Source organism: Papio anubis, chromosome 9, assembly GCF_008728515.1.
Source record: "Papio anubis isolate 15944 chromosome 9, Panubis1.0, whole genome shotgun sequence".
Lineage (NCBI taxonomy): Eukaryota > Metazoa > Chordata > Mammalia > Primates > Cercopithecidae > Papio > Papio anubis.
This window is the reverse complement of record NC_044984.1, coordinates 66865376-66884527: the sequence shown is the minus strand read 5'-3', so window position 1 is coordinate 66884527 and position 19152 is coordinate 66865376. Positions and strand designations below refer to the sequence as shown.

Below are 19152 nucleotides of genomic sequence, written 5' to 3'. Positions count from 1 at the left end.
TTAATTTGTTAATTTGGGAGCACATTTTAAATTTCATTTTTAAAGAATATCAAAGAATGAAGATTTCACAAGCCTAAGTAGTTCATATTAAAATGTTTAATTGCCTTTTATGTCAAGAAGTTCTTTCTTATATTAACTGAAATTTCTTCCTGTAATTTAAATCCATCTATCTTACTCTGACCTTGATGTTGACAGAGAAGTGGTGAGCAGCCTTCCCATAATGACCATTCACATATTGGAGCCAATTATTAAGTCACCTCTTAACCCTCTATCCTCCAGGGTGGACATATGTAAGTTCTTTAGCCTTTTCTATAAGCTTTATCTCCAAATGTTCCAACATCAATCTCTCTTCCTCCCTTCTTTTTCTGGCTTTTTCTCCTTTGCCTAATTTTTTCAGTCCCAAGTTTGTTCACATTTTCCTTATGAGATGATCATAATCAGTGCTTATACTTCTCAGATTTTATAACCTTTATTTTTGATATGCATGCCAGTATGTTACTTATTTTTAAATAAGACTTTTTTTTCATTCATGGAATGAAAACTCAAATCATATTTTCTATTGAAACAATGGCACAATAGACAAGAATCCTGGTAGAGTGAAAAGCATATGAGTTAGAAACAATAACATGTGAATCCTAGGTCTGACGTTTAGGAGCTGGAGCACATCATTAAACTTTCTAGGCCTCTATTTACTGTTATGTAAATTGAAGATAATAATATATACCTTATATTGTACAAGTGTGGGAGATTAAATAAGTGGATGTTCAGTGACAAAAAACAGCTGATACTATTATTGCCTATTATTGCCATCATATAGCACACTAAAAGCCTATTGTCCAACCATTTTACAGAAATGACCACAAGTGTTATATTTAACCAATACATGTAATATACCAGATACTGTAGGACATCTAAAGAGTATCACAAAATAGTGATCTATTACATTCATTTGTTAGTATATATGTAATTGATTCACTGTGAGTAGGGAAAGCAAAGTCTAAGAAGGACCTGTTTAAAAAAATAAGAGCCAGGAAGACTTGCAGAACAGGAGGCTAATTGTGCCTGAGGCAGGAGAGGGAACAGACAGCAGGAGAGTAGCTGAGCTCACAGAAGGCGGTCCCATGAGGTCCAGGGGTGAGGGGTCAGGCCACATGTGATGAAACCCATTAGAAAACTAAATGACTGGGTAATACAATCTTTCTTTCCCCTCTGGAATTCATATGGAATTACCTTGGAAATTCCTTAATCCTATTTCAAGAGCCAATTCTTTTTCCTAATTCCTATAAACAGATGGGATCTTTCCCTCTGAAACACCAGAATGTTTTGTTTATATTGTTTTTCTGACATTTACTTTAATTTAACTCAACAAATACTTATCAGAGTGCTTTCTGCACACAGGCAGTATAATAGGTACTGGAGATACATTAGTGATAAACCTAGACATAGATCTCTGCCTTTATGAAGCTCACATTCAATGGGGGAAAGTGGAAAGCCAAACAATATAGTAAATATAACAAACAAAATAGTAAATATAGGATCAGAATAACAAAAATGAGTGGGGAAAAAGAGTGAAGGTGTCAGTTCCAATTTTAAATGGGAGGTCTTCTTGAGAAGGTGACATTTAAGCAAAGGTTTCAAGGAGAGCAAGCTGGGACAATGACACTATGTGGAGTAACATTTTTCATACAAAGAGAAAGACCAATTCAAAGGCCCTCATGTGGGAGGGAGTTTGGTAGAGCTCAGGGGAAACAAGGGAGCTGGTAGAACAGTAGCACCATTAGTGAGGGGAGATTAATAAGAGAATAATTCAGATAGATAAGAGATAAAATAAGAGTCAGAGCTCCATAAGTCACTGGGGAGAATAGAATGAGTAGAGATCAGGAAGGGATTCGTGGGTCACTATGAAGACTGTGTCTTTTATTATTATTTTGTCCAGGCCGGGGGAGGGTCATTATGGAATTTCCAGCAAAGAACTGGCACAATATGACACAGGTTTTATAAATATCACTCTGAATGCTTGGTAAAGATAGGCTGTAGGAGAACAGAATTAAAAGCAGAGAGACGTTGCAGAAAATGATTCTGGCAAAATGGTGCTGATTTAGACTGGGGTGGTATATTAGTCCATTCTCACATTGCTATAAAGAACTACCTGAGACTGGGTAATTTATAAAATTTAAAGAAAAGAGGTTTAATTGGCTCCCAGTTCCATAGGAAGTACGGGAAGGATGGCTGTAGAGGCCTCAGGAAACTTACAATCATAACGGAAGACAGAGAGGGAGGAGGCACATCTTACACGTCTGGAGCAGAAGGAAGAAAAGAGCAGGGGAGGTGCTACACACATTTAAATAGCCAGATCTCATGAGAACTCATTCACTATCATGAGAACCACAAGGGGGAAATCCACCCCCATGATTCAATCACTGCCCACCAGGCCCTCCTCCAACACTGGAGATTGCAGTTCAAAATGCGATTTCATGTCCTTCTCCCATTGCAAAATATAATCATGTTTTCCCAGCCATCCTCTAAAGTCTTAACTCATTCCAGCATTAAACAAAGTCTCATCTGAGAAAAGGCAAACCTCTTCCAACTATAAGCCTATAAAATCAAAACAAGTTAGTTACTTCCAAGATATAATGGGGATACAGGCATTGGGTAAATACTCCCATTCCAAAAGCATTTGGAAATTGGCCGAAACAAAGGGACTACAGGCCCCATGTAAGTCTGAAACCCAGCAGGGCAGTGATTACATCTTAAAGCTCCAGAATATCCTCCTTTGACTCCATGTCTTACATCCAGGTGACACTAATCCAAGGGTTGGGCTCCCAAGGCCTTAGGCAGCTCTGCCCCTGTAGCTTTGCAGGGCTCAGTTCCCATGGCTGTGCTCAAGGTCTGGCATTGAGTGTTTGTGGCTTTCTAGGGACACGTTGCAAGCTGTTAGTGGATCTATAATTCTAGGGTCTGGAGGATGGTGGCCCTCTTCCCACAGTCCCACTTGGCAGTATCCCAGAGGGGATTCTGTGTGGGGACTCTAACCCCACATTTCCCCTCCACACTGCCCTAGTAGAGATTCTCCATGAGAGCTCTCCCCTGCAGTAGATTTCCACCTGGACACCCAGGCATTTCCACACATTCTCTGAAATCTAGGGTAGGCTCCCAAGCCTCAACTCTTGTCCTCTTTGCACCCACAGGCTTAACACCACATGGAAGTCACCAAGGGTCATGGCTTACACCCTCCGAAGCTATAACCCAAGCTATACCTTGGCCCCTTTTAGCCACAGCTGGAACTAGGGCAGCCACAATACAGGGTGTCATGTCCCAAGGCTACACAGAGCAGCAGGGCTATGGGCCGGGCCCATGAAACCATGCTTCCCTCCTAGGTCTCCAGGCCTATGATGGGAGGACCTGCTACAAAGATCTCTAAAATACCTTCAAGGCATTTTTCCCATTGTCTTGGCTATTGACATTCAGCTCTTCTTATGCACATTTCTGCAACCCACTTGAATTCCTCCCCAGAAAATAAGTTTTTCTTTTCTATCACATGGCCAGGATATGAATTTTCCAAATTTGTACACTCTGCTTCCCTTTCAAATTTAAGTTCCAGTTTCAGACAGTTTCAGATCATCTCTTTGCTCACACATATGAGTATACACTGTTAGAAACAGCCAGGCTACATCTTGAAGGCCTTGTTGCTTGGAAATTTCTTCCACCGGACACCATAAACCAGCACACTCAAGTTCAAAGTTCCCAATCAGTTCCTCATCTCCATCTGAGACTTCATCAGCCTGACCATCTCTGTTCATACCAATATCAGCATTTTGGTCAAAATCATTCAAAAAGTCTCTAGGAAGTTCCAAACTTTCCCACATCTTCCTGTCTTCTTCTGAGCCCTCCAAACTGTTTCAACCTCTGCCCATTATCCAGTTCCAAAGTCACTTCCATATTTTCAGGTATCTTTATAGCAATGCCCCACTCTTGGTACCAATTTTCTGTATTAGTTCTCATATTGCTATAAAGAACTACCTGAGACTGTGTAGTTTATAAAGAAAAGAGGTTTAATTGGCTCGCAGTTTTGCAGGCTGTATAGGAAGCACGGGTTGAGAGGCCTCAGGAAACTTACAATCATGGTGGAAGGCAAAGAGGAAAGAGGCATATCTTACAAGGCTTGAGCAAGAGGAAGAAGAGAGTAGCAAGAGGAAGAGAGAGAGCAACAGAAAGTAGACAGTGGCAAGAGGAAGAAGAGAGTAGAATATCTTGTCTCTGCATGACAGGATCAAGGGTGGCCTGGGAGCTTGGAGTTGCCATCCACTGAGATGGCCCATATCATAATTTGCCTTGAAATATATTTATTTGTGAAAGACTTTGTAGATAAGAGCTCAGGATTCAAACTTAGATATATCTGTCATCAAATCCTGAAATGTTTATTTGCTTAATATCTGATGCTGTGGTAATCACTTAAGTACCTAAGTGTAAGTTTCCTCATCAGTAAAATGAGTTAAAAATGCCTGCATGCCAAGTTTTCTGTCAGGAGTAAATGGGATAATACATGCAAAGCATTTCACAAAATACATTGTACATAGTAAGTGATCATTAAATGATAGATATGCTTTAGTAGTACTCACAGTACAATTACTACTATTATTTCATGTGTTTTATGTCTTCTATTGGGTTGCATTCTTTTCTTGCTCTTTTTGTTGTTGTTGTTTGTTTGTTTTAGTTTGTTTTTTGACATAGGATTTTGCTCTCTTATCCAGGTTGGAGTGCAGAACTATCATAGCTCACTGTAGCCTCTAACTCCCAGACCCAAGCATTCCTCCTCCCTCAACATTCTGAATAGCTGGAACTAGAGACATGCACCATGATGCCTAGCTAATTTTTAAAAAAATTTTAAATGTTTTGTAGAGATAGGGTCTCACTATGTTCACCAGACTTGTGTTGAACTCCTGGGCTTAAGCAGTGCTCCCATCTCAGCCTCTCAAGGTGCTGAGATTACAGGCATGAGCGACCATGCCCGGCAGGGTTGCATTCTTGAAGAAAGGCATCATCTTTTTTTTCTTCCCCCTTGCAGAAGTAAGGCATACTGTGTGTAGCATTAATAGTGCTCTCTCTGCACATTAATCATCACCTGACTGGCATGATTTTGTGGATGAGGAGCCTGGTATTACAAGGGATGATAGATGCAAATGGATGATTGGCCTTTCCTATTCATTTCTAAAGATGACAGAAATTTCACATGTTGACTTCTGTTGGTCAAAGGGTTTTCAAATTTAAGGTGTGGAATATATTGGCAAAGCACAGCAAGTTAGATTTCTACCACCATCACTTTTTAAAAAATTTGTGTCCCCAGTGTTCCTTTGAAGATTTTTTCACTTGCTAATTCTCTTACCTTTTATTTTATGTAATTTTGTTTGGTGTACAAATATACTAACCATGACATAAGAATTGCTGGAAAAGTGTTCTTGTTTGTAAAGGATCTCTTTAAAATTGAAGTCATTTTGAACTCTGTTCTTCTCTTCCAAGCTTATAGCAACCCTCTCCACCTTGGCATCATATGTAAATTTAATGAGCATTCACTCACTTTCATCATCTAGGTCATTGGGTCATTGATTCTTGTTTCCTTTGTGCTTCTAGAACAAAGAGATTGTCTCAATCCACCTATTCCAGTCCTTCCAGTCTATGGACAGTATTTTCCTGCTTCCGTTACACTTCAAGAATAAAAGCATTTTCAATCTACTATTAAAATGGGAAACTTGTTATTTCACCAGACCTAATTTTTTGAAATAGTGTAGTTTTCATGTTTTTCTCTTCCCATTCTTAAAAATGCTTGCAATTTTAGGAGTTTTTCATTTGTTTAATAATAGTCTTGGAACTATCCATATGGAACATTACCCAGTATTTCTTCAAAGGCAGTCAGCTCTTAAATTCAATCCCAAATTAGTAGCTGGCCTATTGGTTCCTAACCTTTATTTTTTTTATAATCTTCTGTTCTGCTATAATACATTTCTTTATAAAAAGTTATTTAAAGTGTATTGTAATTACTATTCAGGGAGAATAACAAAAAACAGAACTGGGAATAATTAGAATAATTATTAAGGGAATAATTACAAGAGATGATAAGCTAGCAAAGCACTGATGCAATGAGGGTTTGACTGTTGGCAGAGGTTAATGTTGACTAGTAACAGAGACCTTTAGGGAGAAGAACACAGAAGAGCAGTGGCAAGAAATTTTTATTGTGTTACACACAATATTACCAAATATAAGTGATATATTCTACAACTCCCGTCTCTACAATCTTTCCTGAATTGTCCTGAACTATCAATATCAACTCCATCTCTACATCTACAGGAATATTCTTTTTAGAACGCAATTTTAATTATGTTACTCCTCGGCTTTAAACTCTCCTTGGTTCTGTTTGACCTGTTGGATAAAATACAAATTTCTGTCTGGGAACAGTGGCTCATGCCTGTAATCCCAGCACTTTGGGAGGCTGAGGCAGATGGATCATGAGGTCAGGAGTTCAAGGCCTGTCTGGCCAATATGGTGAAACCCCATCTCTACTAAAAATACAAAAATTAGCCAGGCGTGGTGGCGGGAACCTGTAGTCCCAGCTACTCAGGAGGCTGAGGCAGAAGGATTGCTTGAACCTGGGAGGCAGAGGTTACAGTGAGCTGAGATCACACCACTGCACTCCAGCCTGGTCAACAGAGCGAGACTTTGTCTCAAAATCAATCAATCAGTCAATCAATCAATCAATAAAAATTCTTAGTGTGAAAGGAAATGTCTTCCAAGTTCATATCCCGCTTATTCTTCCAGTCTGTCTACTACTCAAAATTCACATTCCGCTATGATTATGTTTAACTCTTTGATGTTCCACTTAATCACCAGTTTTCTTTTCTGAGCTTCCTCTGAAGGATGATTTTCTTGTTTTCTTACAGTTCCCCTCTACTCCCCTATCTCGTGACTGTATCTTGTAGATATTTCTATCATAACTCCTTAGATTCTGAGGTGGCATCCGTTACTTTTTTTCTACTGATCGTTTTCTTTCGGAAATTGTTCTTCCTCTACTTTGAGTGATCCCAGGAGTCCTAACTGCTATGGGACTTTTGTCTCACATCACAGAGGATGAGCTCATGACATTCACTGACCAGTCAGAATACTCCATCCCGGCAGACACAAGGATTGGCCAGTGATAATCTCTTTCCTAATCAAAACAAATCATAGCCCTTTGGGGAAACAGATATAGATTCTATTGTATGGGAGTCAATTTACTCTTTCTCTGAACTCAGTAGGGATACAAAATTGAGGCCCATATGAGATGAGTCTTAGTGCATCCTAAGGATCATCCAGAAATTAAGTCAGAGAGAAAGAGATCCAATAAACTGAAGAAAGGTAGATTTCTGATGATATTGTAAATATCTAACTCAACCATTCTGAAAGTTAATACTACATATCAAATTTACCCATTATTTAGTCAACAAGATTGAATAAATTGCTCAAGATGACTTCAGGTAGGTGTCAACGTTTAATATGGAAATATTGCTGGATAGCACTCATATGTTACTGCACTGGTTTATTTATGTTTTCTCTCCTTTGTGTATTACTGATTGTTAGATCTCTTCTACTCAGCACACAGTGCCTAGAACATAAGCACAGGCTTAAATGATTTTGGAATAAATGTTCCAGCCAAGTTTGTTAATCAAATATGAAAATAATTAAGAATACTGGCTCTGGAATCTGATTTTCTGGGAAACATATCCTTGAATTTACCATAACTCAACATATTTATCTTTAAAGTGAGGATGATGATCATAACAACCCCATTAGATGCTTATAAGAATTAAATTATATAATAAATGTAAAATGTTAGTTTGGTGACTAGTACAGAGTATCCATGTAATAAATGTTAGCAGTTATTATTTATGTCTCCAGAATCATCTATATTACCTGTCAGACATCCCAGAATGATGTTGTTTAAGCTACAAAACCCAACATAGTTTACCTTTGTTCTACTTACAAAGTAATTGGTTATTACCCATTATGCACATACTAGTTTTCTTATAGGAAGAACCTGAGTGAAGCCAAATCAAAGAACAAGGCTAGGAAACTGAATTTACATCAAGGCCTGATGCTGAGATTATCAAAATGAAGTCCCTGAAATTTCAGCCTAAATGTTTTAATCCTCCTTTCTCCATATTCACATTTGAAAATTATTTTTCAGATATGCCAGCAGATAACTGGGTCACTATTTTTCTCCACAGTTTTAGATGTTTGATTTGGTACTATGTGAGGGAGTCCACACAATGAAGGCTCATCAAGAAAGCATGATGAACAAGTGGACAGAAAATCAATAAGGATACAGAACACTTGAACAACTCTATCAACCAACCTCACCTAATTGGCATTTATAGAACACTCCAGCTAACACTAGTGGAATACATATTCTTTTGAAGTGGATACAGTACATTTACCAACACATATCAACTTCTGGGTCATAAAATAAACCATAATAAATCTAGGAAGATTCAAGTCATACAGAGTATATTCACTGACCACAATAAAATTAAGTAAGAAATGAATAACAGAAAATTTTCTGGAAAAATCTTCTAATATTTGGAATCTAAATAATACACTCTGAATAAGACATGGGGAAATTAACAAATGAAAGGGAGAATTAGCAGGCATTTTAAAGTGAATGAAAATGAAACTTAAACATATCAAAATTTGGGAGATTTCCTAGGTGGTACACTTAAGAAAAAATTTACAGAATAAATGCTTAAAATGGAACAGAAGAAAGGTCTCAAGTTAATGACCTCAGCTTCTACCTTAGGAAATTAGAGAAAAGAAAAATTTAAATTCAAAGTATGTAGAAAAGGGAAATATTGATTAGAGAAGATATTTATGAAATAGAAAACAAGAGAGAAAATCAATTACAACAAAAGATGCTTTTCTGAGATCAATAAAATTTATAAATGTTCAGCTAAACAAATCACAAAAAAAGGAATAATACACAAATTACCAATATCTGGAATGAAAGAGGTTATATGATTAGAGATGCTACAGTTATTAAAGGGATAATAAGGGAATATATCCTGTAAAACTTCATGCCAATAAATTAAACATTTTAGATGAAATGGGCCAAGTCCTTGAGAAAGAAATAAACCACCAATGCTCACATTAAAATAAATAAATAACCTACCACATATTAACAAAATTAAATCATTAGTTAAAAACCTTCCCAGGGAGAAAATTTCAGGTCTCTACTGTTATACTGGTAAATTTTAACAAACATTCAAGAAAGACATAATATAAATTTTATACAAATTCTCCCAGAAAGTTGAAAAAGATAATAGTTGCCACTACATAATGCTAGTATTATAGTGACAACAAGGAAGACGTTACAAGAAAGATAATTAGGCACTAAGATCCCTCATGAGCACAGGTGCAAAATTTCTAAACATGTTTTTAGCAAATTGAATCCGACAATTTATAAAAAGGATAATATATTATGACTAAATGACATTTGTCTCAGAAATGCAAAGATGGCCTAACATTAAAGAGTTAATCATTATAATTCACCATAATGACAAACTAAAAAACAAAAAAATATATAACCATCTTGATAGATGCTGGAGAAAAGCATTGAATTGAGTCAATACCCATTTCTGATTAAAACTTTTAGCAATGTAGAAAGAGCATGCAACATCTTCAACCTGATAAAAGGCATTTATAAATATTTAGAGACATACTAATGGATAAAGACTGAAGGCATTGCTTCTAAAATTAGGAACAGCACAAGGGTTTGCTCTCACCACTTCTATTTAATATTGTACCAGATAAATAGGCAAAAATGAACTGTATCCTATGTATAGCAACACAAAAATTAGAAATGAAATTTCAAAATACTACTATTACAATTGCCTGGAAATGTGAAATACTTAGGGATAAATCTGAAAAAAAATATGAAAAATGTATTCACTAAGAACTACATCATGGACAGAAATAAAGGGGACCTAAAGGAACTGGAGGCATACTGTATTCATGGGTCAGTCAATATTGCTAAGATGTCAACTCTCCCAAATAGTTTTATAAACACAATGCACATTTCTGCAATTCCAGTATAATTTTTGTAGGACTTTACAAACTCATTCTTAAACTCATATGCAAAGGACCAAAGAAACTTAAAAAGAAAAAAAAAGAAAAAGAACAAAGTTGGAGGACTAACAGGGCCCAACCAAAATATTTTGTGTGTGTGTTAACTACAATAAACGCTTCAGGGAATAACTTCTACCTTCCTAGTTATTTGCATGCTGCTATTCATGATATCTTTTTACCCCTCACAGAGTATCAAGAATAGTATTCCAGGCTGGGCGTCAAGGCTCAAACCTGTAATCCCAGCACTTTGGGAGGTTGAGGCTCGTGGATCACTTGAGATCAGGAGTTCAAGACCAGCCTGGCCAACATGGTGAAACCCTGTCTCTACTAAAAATACAGAAATTAGCCAGGTGTAGTGGTACATGCCTGTAGTCCCATGCTGTAGTCCCAGCTACTCAGGAGGCTGAGGCAGGAGAATCACTTGTATCCGGGAGGCAAAGGTTGCAGTGAGCCATGATGGCGCCACTGCACTGCAGCCTGGTGACAAAGCGAGACTCCGTCTCAAAAAAAAAAGTACATAGAAATTCCAAAAAATGCAATTTAACCTACACTAAAGATCACAGCAGACTTTGATCCTATTTCAACCATCATTAAGTGACTAGTACGTGTAAAACACGAAGAGGCACATCATCACGTTAAAATTAGAACAACGAAGAGATACAAAGAAAAATCCGAATCCAAGTAACAACGGGAAAAATTCATATTTACCTTATTTTTACATTTAGTCATTGGCTCAAAATTATTCATTGCCAACGTCTAGTCTTTTTAAAATTTTATTTGTTATGTTTAGTTATTCAGGAAACATGTTTAATTTTCAAAATATCTTTCAAATAGTATATATAAGATGCATGTATCATGTCATTACCTATCTCCATTTGTATTGGCCCATCAAAATAAATTAGTATTTAAGGGCATTGGTGAAAATTAATTTGTCACTATATGGGTCAGTTCTTTTATTAATAATAATAAAAACTGACATTTACATAACTTCATTTGTAGAGCAACTTCATATGGATTCTCCAAATATTTATTAGTATTTCCAATATTTCTATGCATTATTTGGCAAACATTAATCTCCATTTTGCCAACTTTTAAAGCAAAACCGTAGCTCATGAACCTAGTGACTCTGTTTTGTAACTCACAGTCTATGTCTATCCGCCCAGAAGAAAAGAAAAATATACACATCTAACATGAATTAGTTTAGCTATCTTGGTAGTGAAATATCTAATTGGCACCTTGTTCTTTATTCCCACCTTTTTATATGCGATCCAGTCAAACACCCTGTCAATATCTGTTGCCTGCAGCACTTCCTGTGATACTGGATGGGAACTGACCAAGCCGTCCAGCAGCATCACTTCATGCAGAACATCGGTCAGGAACCTCTGTTTTTCCTGCAATACAGTAGACAGGGCAATATCATAGGTGATTCATAGTTAGAGAGAATGTGTATGATGACTTGAACATAATGTATGTCACTTAATTGCTGATGTTGATCAGTCTTCCAAGGCATGACTCAACTCTAAAGTGAACCCAGTAAAAATGCTCCTTAAGTTACTCTAAAATGAAGGTGGTTGACTTAAGCTCAACATGAAACAAAATCAATGGACTACATTGGTCCCTAAGTAGATGAAAACAGTGAACTCTTGTGTTTTAACAGTGGCTAAAGCAAATTTGGACAATGGGCAGGCAATAATAACAATGATAAGATGCAGACTTATTTGTGCATTTTACAGGGTAAACATTATAATTCCAGTCCCAAATGAACTTTTAGGTAAGTTCAATATAAGAAATACTAACCTTCTGTTATTCATACCATGGATTTCTAATACCATTTAAACAGCTCTTTTTTTTTTTCCCTGTCCTTCCCTCCCTTCACTCCCCCTTCACACACTCGCATAAAACACACACACACATTTATTTTCTGAAAAAATTTCAAGAGACCACAACTAGTAATAAAAGGCACTCTTCACATCAAGCTAGAATACTGGTGGATGTATTTGGGGATTCAAAATAGTGGACATAAAGTGGAGACCAATCAGTATTAATAATCCATTACCATGAAGAAACGAAAATAGAAAAATCATGAGATTTCCATTTTCTGCATATTGAGACGTTAGCATTTGCTCTGGTAAAAGCTGATTTGCTATGTTAAAACATAAACTGTAAAGAAAAAGTACTTCTCTGTTTTGGGTTTTTTTTGTTTGTTTGTTTGTTTGTTTTGGAAAGCCCACTTTAAAGAAACAGCTAGGGTTTTGTTAATAGAAATGCTGGCAGCTAGTAGTCTTCTCGGCCTCCTGCCTTCATTGAAAGAGGAGAGTAAGAAAAAAGAAATTGCAAAATATAACAAGGGCTAAATAGCCCCTAGATAGTTGTGACCTGAGGAGTATCATTACAGAGATTAACACTCCAATGCTTAAACTGCTCTAGCTAATTCTGAACTCACTCCTGGAGTCTCCTAGTTTTGAGCCCAGCAGATAAACAGCATGTTATTTCTCAGTGAGTTGTAATTTCAAGCTGAGAATACACCAATCCTGGATTTAAAGACATGGAAATGGAGAAAAAATATGCCAAGAAAAGAATTGTTAACTGGACATAAATGTGTGTGGTAATTTAAATCTGGCTTTAAAGAAAGATTTTTTTTCAACCTCATTAGCTCTATGATTTAGTATGTTTAATTGATAATGTATTTAATTAGGCATCTGACTACATACTGCAAGGTTTGTTTTCTAATAGATTATGTTTTATAGTCTATGGTCCATATATTTAACTTCCTCAGTCCTCTCTTGCTCTAAGAGCTTCACAGCAATGATCTTTTCTCCATCCAAGAGGATTATATGGTAATGACAAATCATATTTTGAGTCCCTGAGGGCTGCTCCGGATCCTAAGAGGCCACAGATGAGAAGTTCAAACTTAGACTGAATTAAATGACAAATATGACATAAATACTATATTTCTTCTCAAACCAATTTCCTAATTCCAGACAAATTAAAAAGAGTAGAATTAGACTTTATGCTTTAAAATTTTAAGATTAATAACACCAATATTCACATTGTTTATTTAAGTCCACTGAGAAGCAACAATAAGATCTTAGAAAAATAGCATAGTCTTAGAGAATAAGAAAAATTGATGTACCAATTTCAAAAGAAAAAATTTAAGGTTACTTTTAAGCAGATATACAATCTTGTTATTCATTCAATTTTAAAATGTAGATGAAAACTATCTGATATTAGAATTAATGGGAGAAATAATGAAATTATAATTATACTTCAACTTGACCAATGAACACTTTTGTTTATAAGAAATACCAATTAAACGCGTGATTCCATTCTGAAGATAAAATAATATTTAGCCATTTAAACAGCAATTGCCTGCTCTTTTACAAATCATTCAAGCACCTGATCTAAAACAACCAGGTAAAGTGAACTTAAAATGATGCTTTATTTAAATCTTAATTTTAAAAGTTGGTAACAATAAATTCATATTGATCAATATTAAAATTTACTAAACATACCTTGGTTTGCTAGAAATGTAATTTTTAAAATGGTATAAAGAAAAATGGCCATGTAATTTAGAAAATAAAATCTAAATTCCAAAGAGAAAACTTTCCTGTTAAAAGAAATATGAATTATATATTATATTATTGCCTCATGCTTCTGGAGGAAAACAAAAACAAACCTTGCCTACTCAGTAGACTTTCAATAAGCAGTGTTTAAGTTTTGTAGTGCTAAATCATTAGCAAAAGATTCATCTGTCTACCTTGTTGGAGAGAATGATATTGTGTAATTGAAAAAAATAAAAAAGTTTATATGCATAAATGGATTTAGAGAGAGGGGAAACAAAGAAAAAAGCCTGGCAGGAGAACACTCACAAATCCCAGAATAGCTAATACCTTAAATTGAGGAGGAAAAAAGAAAAGTCTAGCCAGAGGCAAACTCAATTTTACAGACTTGCAAAGAGTTTCCAGCAGAGAAGGTGCTAATTTTTTATAAAGACCTGTGTCACTATAAAATAAGAAATGATCTCAGCTTGTCAGCCCTGGCAGGGGCTCTCATCATCGTCAAAATCAACAACATCAGCAAGATTAAGTATTGGTTAATTGCCTACTGTTTACCTGAAACTATGAAAGCTTAAAAATAAAGAAATCCTAGCTTTAATGTGAGGTAAGAGATAAAACAGAATATTTGGCCATAGTAAATGAAACACTAGTTTCATCTTACAGGCTGAATGTGCTAAAGGGATTTCCAGAAAAACAATACTGATTTGGTTTGACTCTGTGTCCCCACCCAAATCTCACCTTGGATTATAATAATCTCCACATGTCAAGGGTGGCGCCAGGTGGAGATAATTGAATCACGGGGGCTATTTCCTACATACTGTTCTCCTGATAGTAAATAAGTCTCACGAGATCTGACAGTTTTATAAATGGAAATTCCCCTGCACAAGCTCACTTGCCTGCCGCCATGTAAGAGGGCTCCTCATTCACCTTCCGCCATGATTGTGAGGCCTCCCCAGCCACGTGGAACTGTAAGTCAATTAAATCTCTTTCCTTCATAAATTACCCAGTATCACATATATCTCTATTAGCAACATGAGAACAGACTAATACAAATTCTGTTAAATGAAATGATTCGTGGAACATTTAAAGGAAGAAGTAGAATTTGATCTAACTCTTGGCAGGAAATTTAAAGTTTGGTGTGTGTGTGTACACATGCATGGTGAAATAATATATTTGTGGTGAATATTCAACAGGTACTTATCATTTTACATCATATTTTAAGGTCACCATGATAAGTGACCTAACACTTTGAAAAAGCAGCACAATAAAACAAAATGGAGAACTTTAAAATCTGTTTACAGTAAGTTCAATGTCAACAGTAACCATAAATTCTACCACTTCAATGTAGGTGCTACCTAGAGTAGTTGAATATGTGCCCACATTTAAATAGTTACAATAATATCAAATATATCATTTTATATTCAACTATTTTCAAAAATCTATTGCATTTGAATTTTTGGAGAACAGTACAAAGGCATTTCAGAAAAGTAAAGAAAATGTGAGTAAATGTAGAGTTGAGAATGAACACCATATAACACTGCCATTATTTTATGTATTCACTCATTCATTTAACAAATATGTATTAAATTACCACTCTATGCCAGATATTGTGCAGCATTCGAGGAATGAATATATAAGCAAAAACTAGGCCCTAACCTTAAATAACTCAAGAGTAGAACAAAAAGTACAAAAAAGTACAGATAAACAGCAAACTGTAATATAATATGATAGATGCTATAAAACACAGAGGATGAAATGATTAATTAGTTCAGAAAAGGCTTCATAGAGGAGGTGACATTAAAGTGGGTTGTTGAAGGATGAGTGTTTACTCAGATAAATGGGGGAAACAGCTAAAAAGGGCAAATCTGGCAGAGGAAACACGAAAGAAAGATACTCTGTATTCTCAATTATCAGGTTGAAGTTTTTTTCTTTATAAACAGGCAGTGGCAGGCATAATGACATAATAAAAGTAGTGTCTTAGGAAAATTAACTTATCTGCAGTACACAGGATTATATGATGCATGCAAACAGGAGACAGGAAGTGGGATGTGGTGATGATGTATTAGAACAAGATGTTGCTGAAGGACTGTTGGATCTGAGAGATATTTTGAATGCAAAAATTCAACCAATGTTGATACTTTGATGCCTTGGTTCCCTTAGTAGATAAAAGAGAGGAAATACTCAGTGATAGCTACATAGCTTTTAGACTTGATGAAACCCCCCCCAACCAAAAAAAAAAAAACCGGGGGAGGAACTACTGACAGAAATGGAGAGGTAGAAAAAAAGTTTGGTTTGGAGGATATGCTAAAAACATCCAGTTTCAGATATTTTGCAACAAAAATTAAGGTAAATATCTAAAAAGATATGTGCCATAGGCAACTGAAAGTAAAAGCCTGGGTCTGAGATAGGAGGCTAGTGCTAAAAATCTTTTGACAATAAACTGTAGTCTATATATATGTGTGTGTGTGTGTGTGTGTGTAATCTCACAAAGAATTCACTCAAACGTTATTTATTACAGTATTAGCATTTCATATGTTGGTATTCAGTAGCATCTGTGAAGGGAATTATCAATAGTTCTTATCACATTAGGCACACATGAGAAATTATATTTCTTTATGTCTTGTAATGGCTTCTACCTGAACACGTCAAAGTCTGAGGGGTTAAAAGAGAATATGCCTGGCATAGCCACAGTCACTGGTGATGGATGGAAAATAGGAAATAAGAGTAAGGATGTTGGCAGGTTCCCCTAGGAAGGCTGACTAATTTTAGGGAAGAGCAACACAAGGCAGATACTTCGACTTTGTCACCAAAATAAACCACAAAAAAACAAACAAACAAACAAAAAACAAGCAAACAAACAAAAAGCAGACCAAAAAATCATAGAATAATCTAAATCAAGATCAAAGAAAGTCAGATACATCAAACCAGAGACAAAGAAGAAAAGAGCCAAGACTGAGCCAATTCAAGTAGTTGTGAGGTGTTCATAGGCATGGAGAAAGTAGAAGAAAAATTATCAAAGAGACATGGGTTACATCAGAGCAGCTACAAATACTCAATTTTCTAGAAGGATAGATCTGAACATAAATGGCTTTTCTGGTATTCCTAGGATAAAAGGGAGACACATTGAAGCCTCCAGACTGGATATCTGCTATTCACTGGCTGTATGACCTTGAGCAAGTTACTCAAACTTTTTAGACCTCAGCATTCTCAGTTGCAAACATATGTGGTTGTGAAAATTAAATAAGATAATTAGTTCTACAAATATTTATAAGCAAATATTTATAGTAATATTTATTAAGCACCTGCTACATCTTAGATGGTATGCCTGGTTCTGGGATTAGAAAGATACAAAGACAAACGATACTGGCAAAGGCTACAGATACTTGCAAAGGCTATAGAAGTATGATAGACGAAGGTGAAAACAAATGTTAAAACACAACTTGCTACATGTAAAAATGGAAGTAGGTTCAGGATGTAGTGTGACTACACTGAAAAGGCTGCTAATTATTCTGCCTTAGGCAGGGTAGAGTTTGAATTGAATATTCAACGCTGATTTGAGTTTTCTAGGAGGAATGGCAGAAAAGGGCATTCTTGACAGAAAGGAATATGTGGGAAAAGTCATGGAGACCTTAGTGTGGTTTGTTTGGGAGACTACAATGTTTTGTGTGGCTAAAGGCAGAGTTTAACATAGCAAATTACTAGTAATGAGAAAAAAAAAGATAGGCAATAATGAAATCATCAAAATTTGTCCATGCCTAGTCAGAAAGCTAGTGTTAGGAAGTGACATCATCAGGGCTACATTTAGAGATATAACTCTGAATATCTCTGAATAGTAGGAAAGTGGACTAGAGTGATAAACAACTGGAAACAGAGAAACAGGACAACATTGCATAATTGTGCACAAATAGCACACAATATGTGCTTTACCTTTGTGATCAAAACACATTGCACCAATTATTTATCTAAAACTTAGCTCGATTTTATAACCAACGGTGATCAACCAATGTATTTACTTTGAAATCCAAAATGCATACATTAAGTATAGATATAAATATAAATGTAGGCAGACTTATAATGTATGTAGATGCAAATATATATATCCAAATACAGTTATTTCATTTTTCAGTATTTTCATTTGTTTATGTAATATCCTATTCTAGATGGTAATGTTCACAATATCTGGATATAATTTCTTAGGAACAGAAAAAGGAAGTTTTATAATGCTGGAATCAAACCAATAGAAAGTCTGACTTGCCGGGCGCGGTGGCTCAAGCCTGTAATCCCAGCACTTTGGGAGGCCGAGGCGGGTGGATCACAAGGTCAGGAGATCGAGACTATCCTGGCTAACATGGTGAAACCCCGTCTCTACTAAAAATACAAAAAACTAGCCGGGCGCGGTAGCGGGCGCCTTTAGTCCCAGCTACTTGGGAGGCTGAGGCGGCAGAATGGCGTGAACCCGGGGGGCGGAGCTTGCAGTGAGCCGAGATTGCGCCACTGCACTCTAGCCTGGGAGACACAGTAAGACTCCGTCTCAAAAATAAAAATAAAAAAAAAAATAAAAAATAGAAAGTCTGACTAAAATTATAATGCTTGAACAATGCAATCTAATTCCACATATGTTTCCCGACTCCCTCATCTACAGGAGGTCCTGTGTTAGAAGCAAAGGAGACATAATTGAGACACAATTCTGCCTTTAAGCAACTCCCATTATGGTATGAAAGATAGATACACATACAGCCCATTAATGCCATGTGATAGGTACAGTATTATTAATAGTATAAAATACTGTGAGAGTAGAGAGAATGTTATGAGTAAAAATGCTTTCAGTGTCTAAGACTATGTTGATTCAAGTTTACTTGATCTATCATAAAGAGAACAAATAAGATATATAATTTATGTTTTACTTCTCTGGAAATCTATACTATAACATGATAAAGACTTTTAAGAATACCTAGGTTAAACAAAATACCACATGAATTTTTACTAAACTGAATTCCTTATTTATACAAGGCTAGAATGAAGGATAAACACATAATTAGCATTGCACAGTTGGTGTTTTTCCTTCTTGTTTTTCATTACCTACTCAAATCATGACAAAGGTTAAAGCAGAGAAATCTGATCAAGAGTTCAAAAGAAGTAAATATATTGGGGGAAAATATCCATCAGATTTTAATCTATGTGAAATAGTATCCCTGTAACTTTGCAATTATCATCTTTTGTAAGCATACAGCACAATGCCATATTTGAAATTAGAAATTATATAGACTTCGAATTTCCTATAACATTGAAAGAAATTTACTTTGTAAATTTTATATTGTCATCCAACTGTTTATGAAGTTCTATAATGTACAAAAGTATTTTAAGTTCTACCAGTTGAAAGTTAGCTAGATTTACTAGTGAAAAATTATATCATCATTTAGTTGACTAGTAAATAATTTATGCACAG

At 35.8% G+C, this 19152-nt stretch overlaps 1 protein-coding gene across 4 annotated transcripts in view; it reads right to left on the bottom strand.

Moving 5' to 3' along the window:
- Nucleotides 1-19152, bottom strand: part of TRHDE (thyrotropin releasing hormone degrading enzyme) — a 417014-nt gene that overhangs the window by 172821 nt on the left and 225041 nt on the right. For all 4 annotated transcript variants that reach the window (XM_009181217.3, XM_017946008.2, XM_017946009.3 and 1 more), the window contains exon 6: nt 11403-11540. In XM_009181217.3, the coding sequence (XP_009179481.3) occupies nt 11403-11540 (138 nt within the window). The remainder of the gene's footprint in view (nt 1-11402; nt 11541-19152) is intronic.